We start from the raw sequence: 14,775 nt of genomic DNA, 5'->3' as shown, positions 1-14,775 counted from the left end.
AGCTAAAAGCTCATCATCCGCATAATCGTGTCACATCAAATCAGGCTATACGCGTTTGTCTCTCGCGACATCAAATTCACAGGCAGTGACTCTTGTTTAGTATGCCGGATAACGTGCGTTGCAATTTGCAAGGATAACGGACAAGAAAATATGCATTGTACAACGCGCGAGTTTAACGAACTGTTTCTAAAAAGATCAAACTTTTTATTCAAAGTATAATTAAATCCCTACCCCCCCTAAAAAAAAAAAAAAAAAAAAAATCTTAAATCTACGCTCTTGTGGAGTTTCCTTGTGCGGATGATTAGCATGCTGTCACCACAAAGTTTTGATTTTCTTGCTTGAGATATTTTGGACACTGAGTCCAAAATACACATTGTTGCAGCAGTTGTACTCGTCATTATTTTCCCGTAATTCCAGGTAGTTAAAAAAAAATTATTTTACCGTAGGTGCTGCAGTAATTTCTCTATTTATTTAATATTTTTATAATTTTCAGAGAGTAAATGAAAAGTGTATTGAAATATTGTAGAATGTAAAAATATATGTAGAGCAGTGTTACGTGAAATTTGAATAAAACTAGAAAAGAGCAAATTTTAGGATATTAAATCTGATAAAAAGTAGTTTAAGCGATTTATGATCGGACACAAATGCATAGTAATTTAGAGTGGCTGGGAACACCGAACGCGCTCTCGAAGTTTTTCTAGCAGTTCCATATTCAGAACTCGCTTTCTCTGTGCCGATATAGCCTTTCGTAACGCGTGGTCGCTATTGTCTCTATAGAATTCCCATTTAATGGACAGTTGTCAAATATACGATTTTTCAACTGAGAAACTGACACTTACAATATCTAAGCCCTACGTCAAAAGTCGCTCACGGGCTAGAGCCGATCCTTTTCAGATTTCTCCCGGCTCTATTCGTGTTAATCGCGAAGAATTAGCTGGCGCCTGCCTTTAATTTCTATGTACAGTAAAATGTCTCTCTCATAAATAGTACTATTAGTTGTATTCGTTTAATTTTTTTTTTGTTTTCATCTGTCTTGCAACATTACTCTCATTCTCTATAACAGACAATCAACGCTATTAGATAATAGGATTTTTGCATCGACAATAGTGAATACTAATAATGATGATAGGTAATTGTAATATGATGATAATAGTTTCAATGATATAATATCGACAATAATAGTAATTTAGTCTTCAATATATATATACACACACACACACACATATATATATATATATATTTTTTTTTTTTTTTCCGATTAATAATACAAGTTTTATAATATCTTTCTATATAGTCAATCGTTCGTACATATGTGTATGTATATATACATATAATATACGTTTTATAATTTATGATAATCGATATAGCGTAAATCTCTACACTCTTTTATTATTTTCATCTTATTTTTAATTCTTTCTCTCTTTCTCACGCTCTCATTCTCACACCCTCACTCTGTCTCTCTCTCCCTCTCTATTTGTCTCTCTCTCTCTCTCGCCCGCGCCAGTCTCACATGGCGTCGTTCTCAATCCCGTCGCACACTTTGAAAGCGTTTTAGTGATATCACAGTGATTTCATTGCTCTAATATTATCGATAGAATAAAAGTCCGCCGATAGTGCGGCGTCCGTGGCGCGAGAATTCGTCGTAATGCACCCGCATAATGATCGCGATCGTTCGTTTCAAATCCGAGTCGTCCGGTGCATAAATCCGGCGAGGCGATGATGGGAACGTAAATCTCGATCGACACAAACGATCTCTCCGTAACGAGCACGAGCAACATTGAAAGAAGTACGATAAAATAGGATGCAAAATCATTCGCAAGCAGCTAATAAGCAGATGGCAGATTTATGTTAATCCCATATGGCAAATTGATGCAATATCCGTTTATCTCGAATTAATTAAACGCAATAGTTGGACGATAAGATTCATTTTTTTTTTCTATTTGTTTCAATGCCTCATGATATTAGTTGCAATGTATTAATAATGAATAATAATAATCGAAGATTTAATTGTGAGATAAGATAGATAATTATTTTTCTATACTCTGTAATCATAAAAACATGTTTGATAATTATCGCCGCTATAGTCCCATCATTAACAATAATTTTTATATGACGGAAAGAAAGCGCCATTACGCCAAAACTACATAATATGTAAATATAATATTGTTTTTCGTCAAAAGAATATTTATAGGCCTTGTATATTTATTTATTTAGCTAATACTATCGTGTAATTTAATATATGATAGGAAATAATTAAATACTAAGCCTACGAACAATGTGTTTATCCTTTTTTCCACGTGACATTTCTCGTTATTCCGCAGCCAATTGACTTATTGTACGTATGAATGCACGAAACGCGAGTTTCCTCCATTCGAATAATCGGGAAAATCTCTCACCCGTACTTGATTCGCATAAATATAAAAATTCTTTCATAAGGTCGATGCGGTTCGCTTTTCTCGGAAAATTCGGAGATTCGTGCGAAATAGAAAGAGATCGCAATGACCGTGCGAGAACATCAACGATGATTCCATCCGTGCGGATCCCGATCGTAAGATAAAAATACGGTATTTTATTACGGGTATAATAAATTTGTCGGGTATTAAGTTGCGCGTTTTATTTCGGTGAAATACTTAATCCGCGGGAGATAGTCGGGGCAAATGAAGTCTGAGATCCGAGATTTATGTTCCCGGGAGAAAAAAAAAAAAAAAAAACGCAAATCGCCCATCACTCATCCACCATCGCGTTTTCGCGCGCGTTTTACTTCCGCTCATCCGATGTTTTTTTACGACGAGAATCGTAGAAAACTTTCTCGCCTCGCCGAATTACTCGCAACCGGAACTGGACGGCTCGAAGTCAGCAAACCAGCGCGCAGACTAGAGTATTAATTCTTTCCTTCTCTCCCTCTTGAGAAAATCTCGAGAGAACTCCGCCTTTTCCCAACTTAAGCACCATAGCAACGACGATCTCGTGTGATGTAAAGATCACCGCCGTCGGCGAATTGGAAATAACAGAGATAGAGTCGATCGTTGGATCCCTACTTTGATTAGTAATATCTAATTAATAATTAATATATTTTAGTAATAACACAGTAATATAATATACATACGCGTACAATGTATGTCGGTTTCAAGTGCGTTCGCATTATATCATATAGCGCTTCGCGAGTGGCGTATTGTGCACCGTATTGGAGTTAGACTGTACGGATGTAACCGTAATGATCATGGTAATTCTTATAAATTGTTGCGATATATATCGTTACGGTTCTTACACGCGGTTTACGATTCTCGATAGCTTAACTTGGAGAGAAATCGTCACTGTACATTATACAGAATATTAAAGAACATCATTAAAGTAGATAATTGGGTACTGACACACAGAGATTTTTCGAAAGACTTGTTTGCAAAAATTCTTCACCACGCCTAAAGCGACTGGTGTTACACGTATTAATTGATGACAATTGGTAAAACGGTCATATAATTCTTACTCGCTACTTATATTTATTTTTATCTTAACGCTTTTACGGTAATTCTTTGCACGGCCATTCACATTTTATTCGCTAATGTCTTACACGCTTATGATTTTATTTATCGATAATTTATTCGGATCACCATACGCTCACATTCGTATCTCGCTCCCGACGTTTGCTCCATTTAACCATTCGTGAAATTAATCGTATATTTATAGAATAATATTGGATAAATATTTTCTGAAATTTGCGAGGAGTAGAATATTTTAATATATTATGATATATTTTTAATTTTTATTCAATTCATATTTGGGATTACATTGCTAATTGTTCATATGAGTAAATTTTGTCTTTAAATATCTCTTTTACTTGTTATATACGTTGTATATATATATATATATAGAAGAGATTATAAATAAAACCAAGACACAATATGATATAATAAACGTTTGAGGATTGTAATAATAAAAAAACGAATTTTTTAAGAATTAAAATAAAACGGTCAAAAAAATTCGGCATAATAAATGAATAATATAGATTGAAATATGTGGATGTATAAAATATGCAAGAGTTACTTCACAATGAAAAAACTTTTATCTAGTTCGCAACGAAAGTATATTAATTCCAATATGAAATTGCTTTATCTTGGTATGCGAGGTATTGTAATGTAAAGGATCTCTTTGTTTTTCGTATAGTAATAAAAACGGAGATTAAAATATGAAAACGAAAAGTTTTTAAAAACGAGAAGATAAGAAACAATATTAAATTATACGGTACGAAAAGAGTTTTTGTCGACGTTAGCGAGACACTGATTAAAAAAAAAAAAATCCTTTTTATTTGCTTTTTTATACCAAGTATCGCACTATCATTAATATTAAGATCGGAAAAATTATCACGTTTGCGTTTTTCGATGAAAGAGTATCGATCCCAGCGTGATCGACGTGAGTTGTGGTCGTGTGTAAACATTCTCATCGAGTATGTGTGACTTAACAAGATCTCGTCCTGCATATTTGCCGTATGGTGGTTCGACGCAAATAACTACGGCGGGTCCAACGACCGTCTCGCGTTCGTGCAATCGATTGCCATAGTGTGGAAACACGCGTCTCTTTTCTCTCACCTTCTTTCCTCCGTGAAAAAGGCGAGGAGCGCGCCCTTATTGATCCCGGCTATGCTAATAATCCGTTGAACGAATGCCACAGTCTTATCAACGAATTCCATATTGGTTCCCTCGTACCCAACCATCCGCGCGCGATCACTCTCGCTATTCTAACAAATTACCTCTTTTCCAACCCTACTCCTTTTCAACCACCTCGACTACCATTTCATCGTAGGATCAGGAAGAAAAAGAAAGGGGATTGAAATAATAAAATGATAAGAACAATAACGCATAGAAAATAGATAGAGGGAAATGGAATATCGTTAGAATATTGGTAGAATAGAGCAGAATTTATAGACTAAAACTTTGGAATTGTAGCGCGCATATCCTCGAGCTATACGATAAAGTTGTACAATATTTACCATACGTATAATAACTTAATTACGTTTGTTTTAAGATAAGATGTTAACAGATGGAAGGAAAAAATGGATTTATAAAAATAGACTAAAATTAGAAATTCACGAACAGCACGAGGAAGATTACTGGGAAAATTGAGGCTAATGAAAACTGAAAACGTTTAAGCGAAGAATCCTGGGGGAGACTTTGAAAGTTAGACAGGAAATAGATAAAGAAGCGATGCAGAGCGAGATGCGAGAGCATACGTACGCACACACGCACGCATCCAGACAGGCAGGCAGGCAGGCAGGCAGGCATACTCTTAAATAACACGAAAACCAGACGCGCGAAATATGTTTATCGATTTATCGTTGTGGTATATTGCGCGTCACGTACGTGCACGAGCGCGTACATTTTCGTTAATGTACACGCTATATCGGGTGTACAGGATTTATGGTTCCGGAGCTTACTGTGTTGTTCTCCCTTTCTTCCCCCCTCTCTCTCTCTCTCTCTTTTATTTGCCAAGTAAAATACCAGTGAGAGCGGTGGAGAAAAGTGGGCTGTCACCGGTACTTTGAAAATCCGGGAAGAGGAAAATTCCAATCCAAATCTCTCTCGCGTGTCGTCGACCTCTCTTGCGCGGTACGAGGATCTCGGCTTGATGGGGACGAAATGCGGAATATTGTTTCCCGATTGTTATCGCGGAATGACGAACACAGGTGCGCGGCTCTCTCCTCTATCTTACGACATCCCCCTTTCCGCGTTTGATCGTCAAAAGATGTAGGAGAGCATCTGTTTGCTGGTACAGGCATGGGATTTCCGTCTTATGGAAATAATATTTCTATCTTAGGAACGCGGTTTCACTAAATGGCGAATCTATTTTATACCCCTTCGAGAGAATTAACCGCTCACTCTCGATCATCCCGTCGTTTGACGTGTCATTTTTCCGTTACTAGTCTACAAGTTCGGTATAGAATATATCCACCGAGCCCCGAGCAACATAGCCAAAGTATGATTAAACTCTCCGGTTACGATAGGAAATAAATTTGAATTACGGAATATCAGGCATAGCGTTTCTGGGTTTTTTTTTTTTTTTTAGTTTTACCTAGATTTGCATTCAATTTTGGACCCTTCGACGCAAAGCGATCATTCATCACATATCGATAGCATGTGTACGTGCTTGCCTATATGAAAACACACACCCATATATTGTACATGCGCATACGTATCGGACGATGTATGGTCGAAGACACAATTCACGATTGATCGTTTCGCGCCGATTTACTCCCACGCGATATCTCATTCAGACAAACGAGCGTTTTCAACGGACAAAAATTAATTATTGCTGTATAGTTAGGCTGCGATAGAAGAACCTGCTTATATAGAATAAAAAGAGGCTTTTGTATCTCTTGTACTTTTTTTTTCGCACGAAAGAAACTACACGACTATACGCGCGCACATGTGCAACATATGCACATAAACCCATATACCCTGCACGTACGTGACAGAATTGTTAAATTCTATACATGTGTAATCCTTCGTTAAAATTAACATCGAAGACTCACGATTGAAACGCCGGACGTTTAAAGAGGCCCTTTAAGCGGACCCACGACGCGCGAATAACTAATTACATAATAGGAAACGTATCTTATATCTTCTCGCATCCTCGTTTATTTGTCAGTATCTGCCGACGATTTTTCAACGCTGGCTGGTGTTCACGCGGCCGATCGTTGCTCGTAGGATCTTTTATGCTCCTTCAATCGTCATCTTCCGCCGTCGCCGCCATCGTATCGCAGTCAGTACACGATTGAATGCCTCTCTAAATTGCATCTCATGCGAATCTGCATCTGCTACTGCGAAGTGCGTCAACGCACAATGGAATTTCTAACTCTCCGCGGTGAACCCGTATATATCTACGCAAGCGCGTTGCATACGCAACTTTGGATTGTCATGCCTTTCGTAACCACGTGACCAAGAGATTAGGCACGGTAATAATATCCTCCATCCAGAGCAGAGCCGGGATTGGTATAGTGTTCGCGCGTATCATCCCGTTTCTCTCTTGCTATCCTCTATTCTCTTGTGGAAGAAGAATGGTCAGTAAAAAAAATATGCACAGATGGAGGAAGGAGCGATATGCTGCCTCTTGGTCTACGAAGCGACTCGCTTTGCAAGGTATATCGTAAACCCGAGAGTATATACGCCGCATGCGGCGAATTGTGTTCCCGTGGCCAGCCGAAGCGTACTTTTCGAAAATTCGTTGATCTGTCGCCGTGTGAGCTGTGTAAGGATAGCCTGATCGATTCTGATCGTTACGGCATTCGATGTGCGTAATTTAACGGGTCTAGTGAACGAGACGTTCTAAACATATTTCATTCTTGATATTTCCATTATTTCTTTCGTCATTAACAACGCGGAGAAAATTTTCATTCGTGTATCCCGACGTCTTCTTAAAACTTTCTCTCCGGCCAACCATCTTACCGTTTTTCCGAGTAAAATTGTACATTGATTTGACGGACGTAAGAATAATCCGTCTTCTCGGAAGATGGCAAAGGTCCCGAAAGGATATATGAAGCGGCATATGGTATCTTGTCCAAGCATTTTTCACAATGCGCATTTTCCGCTGCTCGCTTCGCATCTCAAAAAGAAAAGAAAAAAAAAAAAAGAAAAAGAAAAAAAATCAGCTGGTAAACTTCTTTCGATCTGAAATGCGAACTTCTCTATCGTAAGCGTGTCGCGCATTTCTGCCTCCATATTTCGCAGATTCTTTCGCGGCATTGTAGAATTCCACTCGCCGCCATGCGATCAATGTTTCCCTCGGGGATAATTCGATGAAACTGATCGGCTGTCGCGCGATGCGATGGAGAGAAACATCCTCGAGGTACGGATCTGTATCGGCGTACCCGAGGATGAAGAATGTAGTTATCGCTAGCGTCCCTCTTGGTCGACGCTATACCGCATCGCTCATTTAAAGAGTATCCGGCGAAAGGCGCGGCGGAAGTCCTTGTTGAAAACGGTATAGATGAAGGGGTTCAGCGCCGAGTTCATGTAGCCGAGCCAGAAAGCGATCACGAAGGCTTGCGTGGGTATCTCAAACTTGGGGAAGAGGGGCTTGACGATATAAAGGACAAAGAAGGGCAGCCAGCAAGCGATGAAGCTGCCCATTATGAAGCCCAGGATCAGGGTTGCCCGTTTCTCCTTCTTTCTCGCCAGTCTCCTCTTCTCTCTCTCCGGATCGCGCGGCTTCGCCGTCTTGGCGTCGCCGCCGCCTGACTCGTCCTTGCCGGCGTGTCGCGCCGCGTCGCCGTGCTCCTTCTTCAACTTACCTATGTGCTTGCGACCAAAAATCGGCTGGCACAGACGCAACTTCAGCGGCTTCACCACCGCGCATCTCGACACGACGCCGCTGTCCGACGATGAGGGATCGAACTCGGACACCATGTCGACGTCGATGCCGACGCTGGGCGCTCGGCATCGCGCCGGCACGTTCTGACCGCCCGATTGCCCATCCCCGTTCACCGACAAGGTCGCCTTCAGGCTGCTTTTTTGCGCCGGTATCGGTACGCTCACCTGCCGACAAAATTCTCGTTACCGTATATATATCTTGAACATTTCTCTTTTTCAAATATTTAATCTGTCTTTTTCTTTTCTTACAGTCTTGAGGTATGAAATTTTTAATTTTTTATCCACAAGTAGATATTTTTTTTTATTGGATTGAGAAGAAAATTATTTCCGCTTGAGCTAAACTTGTTTAAAATTTATATCAAATTTTTAATTTGGACAAACATTAATGAAATAACCTCGCTGTACACGTTTTGTACACGTGGATGATATAACAATCGCTATATCAGCACTGTGTTGTGTAGTGCTGTGTGAGCATGTTAGTACTTTGCCAAGGCAGGTTCTTTGCGATTTTCTAGATGCAGTATATAAACTTAGTTGTTAATTTCGAGATAAGGTTTTAAATGTGTGCGCAGTAAATTTATGAAGCGCGTTAAAAACACTAAAATTTCCTAGCTAGAAAACCATTTAGTCATCATGCTTTTAAATTTTTATACAAAATTCTCATGGAATAGATTAATTTGAGTAATATTATAAAAGATCGCTAAAAAAATTATAACAATGCATTATAATATTATCTTATATCCTTAAATCAAGAGCACACAGAATGTATTTATTCATATATTTTATATTGAAGTTAATACTCAATTTATTTCCATGTGCAGTTTTCTTCGAGTCTCAAAAAAAAAAAAAAAACAAAAAAAAAGAACGATAGAATTATTAGACGTGTCTATGTTATTATCTGCGATATATGATTTCCATGCAAAGGTAGAATTATCGCGTGACTTTTTGACATGAAATTGTAATATAGAACCCGAGGTAACAAAAGCGGGTGTGTTCTTGGCGCTCAAGTTTGAATGAGACCTCGTACTGTAATTGCGCGACAGTCAGAATGGGAAACTCATCCTCGTGCAATTATCTCCCTCTTCTAGTGTAAAACTGTATTTTCGTATATAATTATGAGCGCGACCTTGCTTGCGAGCATACGAATTTTCCTCAGTCTTGCAATGCGATTTAATGTTCAATGCGAAACAATGTATTCACTGGCATAATTCATTGATAACGATACAACATGCTTGACACAATCGAGCATTGAAAACTTTGCTCTTAAGTAAAGGAAAACGTTTCGCATTTTTCGTATTCATTTGCAAATTACCTCGTATTAATATTGATTATTAATAGAGTGCAGGACAAACGTGTTAGCATATTAGTATCTTCGATATGTAATTATAGATCTATTGTATGTATGCGTGTGTCGTCTGAGCGCATGTATGTATATATCGGGAATATTGACTGATGCGCGATAGAGAATATTTCCTTGTCGAAGAGACAGAACCCGCGTATCAATCTTATGATATTTGACATAAAGCAATATGATTGTTGTCGGCAGAATATCCTCTCCCAATACGGACTTTAATTTATCAAGACATATACAGTTTACGAGAAGCGATGAATGACAGTAATCTAGCGCGATATGGCAAAAGAAGCTTATGTATGATCGATTGATCGCATATTTCGATCCACGATACTGATAATAACGATACCAATGATAACGGTGCTGTATTGTGTCCCCTTTCGCTGGGATCTTCGTCTCCTTCGATTCCCCGGTCTATATTCCAATACGAAATGTTTGATTCCGAAGATTTACTACTTCTACTTTAACGTTCTTTACGAGATATCGACAATGTGAGATATACTTTGATAGAGTAATGGTGAATGGTGATATATCTGTATAGAGAGGAAAAATGTGATAAAACAGAGAAAATCTGGAATTTACGGATACAGAGCTTTCCGTACAATTTTTATCATGCCGATAATAATCAACGCATGTTAACCATAATCGTATATCATAAAAAAAAAAAAAAAAATTAATATGTTAAATCCATATAATGGACATCGAAGTTGATATGATTGGATAATAATTCCAAATGTTAATTAAAAATAGCTAAATAAACAATTGCAAATCGTAATTAAAAAGCACAAAAATTTTATAATATAAAGAGCTACCACATAGTAATATATAAATTCAACGAATTTAAATTAGAAATGCGCATGCTGAAGATCTTGAATTAAAAGCAAAACCAAGCGTCACGATAATATCGGTTTTTTTTTTTTTTTTTTTTTTTTTTTTTTGTTTCTCGATGCTTCTATTTCCCAAGTTTCGATCTTGGCAGAAAGAATCTTGCCATTCAAGCAGTTAGAAATATTACCTTCAGCGTGTCTTTCTCCTCCATTTGTATACTGATGCCTCCACCGGGATCAGCCTCCGACGTGCTGACGTCGCTGGCAAAGTCGCACGTGACAATCGGTATCTGGACCGGCTGGTTCTCGATTGTGGCGACGTTTTCCATGACCGATCCCGGTGGTTTCTTGATATCGGTCGCCGGCGTGCTCTGAGTGAAGCTCGTCTGCCTGACGTCGGGCGATTCCGGCGGAACTACCGCACGTGGACGTGGCTGTTTCCGAATGCCGCGACGCGCGCGAGCCTTGGCAGCGAAGTATATACGTATGTAGACGAAGACCATGATACAAGATGGGATGTAGAAGCTGCCCAGAGCAGAATAAAGGACATACCCGATGTCCTCTGACAGCTGAAACAGAGATAAACGCATTCTTAAGCCTCTAATATCGCATTTCGATATTAATGCTCTTATATTTTACAGTAAGTTAATATCAATTTTAGCGTTAATATTATAATTCTTTTCTCCGAAAAGATTTTCTAAAATACAGTACGCTTCTCAGTACATACGTAATATTTTTGTCAAAAGAAAAAAAAAAGGAAAACGCATTTATAGCTTTGCGCGAACAGATCACGCGATAATTCTATCCGCTTTTAAATCTTGTTACTGTACATAGCTATATTTCAGGATTAACGAATGCATTCCATTACCACTTTACGATGTATTGCCACCGATCGGCATTTAACGAATTGCTGGTTATGTGGGTCAATTGATTTTCTGTTGTCATCTGCACTAGATATGCTCGATATCTATAAGTGCGGTAGTTCTTCGAAATAAACTCCCGTTCTGGAAGCCACTCTAACTTTGGCACTCTATTTCTGGGAAGATCCGATCTCTCTCCACGTCGAAAGGATGCGCAATATTTTTGTAGTGGCTCTCAGAAGGTGCGATACCGGAGTTAATTGGGTTTAGGCGCCGTCCTGTGCACGTGTGACGGACCGTGTTGAAATCTCGCTTTAAGAGCATACACGCCCGTCGGGCGTAAATATGAATGCTGGAATTTAATTTTACTTAATTCACGATGTGACGTGCGGTCGCGTATGCACCTAACCCAGCCTCAAACTGTATTCAAATTTATGCCGTCGTGTAACTCGAGTGCGAATCGTTTTATATTCGCGCGAACACCCACATTTTCATCTCGCTTCGTACACTTTACTTCCGCTAATGTAATTACTATTAGTATATGTCTCCCCTCTGTATAGAAGGTAAACTTGCCAGCGAGCTACTTGGCGTAATATCTCGTTACATCGAATTACGAGACCGCGATTAGATGCGACAGAGTGATTTATATTTAACGCGCAGTACGGTAATGTATGAAAAATAATAATATAGAAGATGATCTACAAACTCTTTAATATATACGCAAGCGCATTCTCTCTTATATGTTTATAAATTAATTTCTAGGATTGCGTTAAACAAAGTTGCAAACTTTTATAAAGCGCGAACTTCTAAAAGCATACAATAAAAGAATGTAAAAGTATGTCAGCACAAATTTTTATTACAAAAGAAACAACCTTACGACTTTTAACTGTCACTGGGTTAGTTGATTTTAATTTAGAATTTAGCTATATATATATTGTTCATCTTTTTACTGTATTCCTAAATTATATTCAATGTCGTACGATATCAATTATAAATACGGGCACATTTTGCAGCTGGTTAAACGATTTGTATTGTTTTAATTAATTGATTCGATCTTTTTTTTTCTAAATGTTCTTATGATTCTGTTATATTCTTTATAATTAATAAAATTATAAAATTTTATAAAAATTATTAATTAATCTCTTTTGAATATTTTTATTGTTGTTGATGTTATACTATTGATTATTATTAGCTATATAACATTGAATTTTATTGAATTTTACGCTATTGAAAGTACTTTGTATGTGTAAAATTCGTCTACGTTAAAGTCTTAAATTAAAAAAGTTCGAGAATAACTTAGTCTAACATTTGATAGATATGTCTCCTTGTCGGCCATTAATTACTTAAAACCTTTCGCCAAAGGCGGAAATTAAGCGACACGCGATGTGAATTCAATTTCTTGGTAGACGTTTTAGCTCTTACATTTTCGATATTTTGCTTTCCTTTTATTCTTTTCTTTTATTATACTATTCTCGTGTATATATATATATATATTGGCGGGTGGATGCTGCTCTTATCGCGACAGGAAAAGAAATTTCTAATGGTGTAACAGGTGTACGGCCATGAACGCAAATGCGCGAGATAACGAGCAATTTTTTCAGTCAGGGGATTCAAATTTATCAAAGTGCGAAAGTATCAATGTGCAACACCAAGCAGGTTATTTGTCGGTACAATGCCATCACGCAAACATAGATTTGTCCATGCCTTCTCGCGTTGAAAAAGTTTGTAAAATACTTTTAATCGTCAGACCACCTCGCGAAGGAAAATGCGTTTATCTTTCGACAGAAAAAAATGTTTTCTGCGTAGAAACTTTAGCTCGCATAGATACTCGCGATTGCTAACGAGAGAATTAGTTTAAGTCGATCATTAATTTTAATGAAACTTCTCCTCTACTTTAAATTCAAAACCATTAATCACTGTATTTTTCAAAGTTACGGTCTTTCACTCAACAAAATCTTAAAATGCAAGTGCTCATAAAGAAGAGAAACGAAAAAAAAGAGAAAGAGAAAGAGAGAGAGAGAGAGAGAGAGAGAGAGAGAGAGAGATTTTTATTACAGTCTTCTCACAAAAATGGTAGATAGTAGATAAGGATAAAGTCTGGACGAATTATTTTTCTGCTTTAAAAGAATTCTTTTCATTTGGACGTGAAATTGAAGAGCAAGCTGGAGAGCCACCGAGGCGGGTAATCCGATGTCATTTTCGTCGAATAAAGATTATTCGCGCTTCCACCCCGCCATTTGCGAGATTTGCACATTTACATTTTGACAATCTATTAGAATAAAAAAAAAATATCCGTTATGATCTCGCAAGAATACCAAACCAATAGAGTCCTCTCGTCGCATTGCTAATATGTACGAACGCGAATACGAACGAGATAACGAGCAATCCCGCGAGCAGCGAATGAAAATTCATGAAAATATGAATAGTAAGGACGCGAGTGAGAACGGACTATATGTAACTAGACCGGCGCAGTCCCGGAACTCGTTGGGAAAAAGAAGACGAAAATCCGTGGAACGTTCCCAGAGGAGATACCTGTCGCGCGTGACAGCGCGCTGTTTCCAGGATGGCAAAGAAAGAAATGCGCCGACACCGCGATTGGATCAGAGCACCCGTGTCGAATGTTGGAGAAATGATCGAAGGAATTTCTCCTCGTAACGCGAAGAGGATACTGACGATTACTTTGAACGAATAGATCATTGTGCTTTTCTGCTATACACGAATGAACAATGAAAAGTGCACGTGTAAATTTCCACACGTGTCACACAGTCTAAGATCTTAATAAAATATAAATTCACGCCTGTCATATGCGCGACTTACGCTCGACAAGAGACAATATCACTTCGGAGGGAGCTCGTCTGGAAGCTCATCTTTAGCGATGATTGAAACGATAATCCGAGTCGAAGATGTTGAAAAGGAAGATTCGAAATAGTAAGAATGATTCGGCATATTCGCTACTCGATATAAGTATAATGCGTAACCTTCGCTGCGTACACATATGTACGCACATACTGTGTGTATGTATGTGTAAGTATACAATGCGTATGCACGTGATAAATTGATTGCCTTGAATTCTGTGCGCTCTTATGGCAAAAGGAAATGATGGGATAAATGAGGGTGGAAGTAACCGGTGCGAGAAACCGGCAAGAAAAAAATGAGGGTATTAGAGGCGAACAAGTGCTTCATCTCTGAATAGAAAAACAGAAGGATTGAAGGATCATTTTAGTATATATTATGCCTTTCAATTTTTTCTTTTGTATAGCAGCTCTTACACGTCTTCTCTTTCGGTCAGATTTATCGCACTTTTCTTCAAATATATTTCACATTACTTGGTTACCGTATATACGTACGAAGCTTTTGACTAATATGTAAATCATGAA

The 14,775-nt window shown here is 38.2% G+C and overlaps 1 protein-coding gene across 1 annotated transcript in view; it reads right to left on the bottom strand.

Annotated features, from left to right (window-relative positions):
- Positions 1 to 4,021: 4,021 nt before the first annotated feature.
- The window catches only part of Octalpha2r (alpha2-adrenergic-like octopamine receptor), a 109,560-nt gene continuing 98,806 nt past the window's right edge, over positions 4,022 to 14,775 (bottom strand). The window contains exons 3-4 of the mRNA XM_070308583.1: positions 10,727 to 11,107; positions 4,022 to 8,525 (exon numbers count right to left, since the gene is read on the bottom strand). Coding sequence (XP_070164684.1) covers positions 7,920 to 8,525; positions 10,727 to 11,107 — 987 coding nt within the window. The 3' untranslated portion in view covers positions 4,022 to 7,919. The remainder of the gene's footprint in view (positions 8,526 to 10,726; positions 11,108 to 14,775) is intronic.

Source organism: Polyergus mexicanus, unplaced genomic scaffold (genome assembly GCF_030449975.1).
Source record: "Polyergus mexicanus isolate NDT 795.1 unplaced genomic scaffold, iyPolMexi1.0 SCAF_16, whole genome shotgun sequence".
NCBI classification, from domain to species: domain Eukaryota; kingdom Metazoa; phylum Arthropoda; class Insecta; order Hymenoptera; family Formicidae; genus Polyergus; species Polyergus mexicanus.
This window is presented reverse-complemented; position numbering and strand designations above follow the sequence as displayed.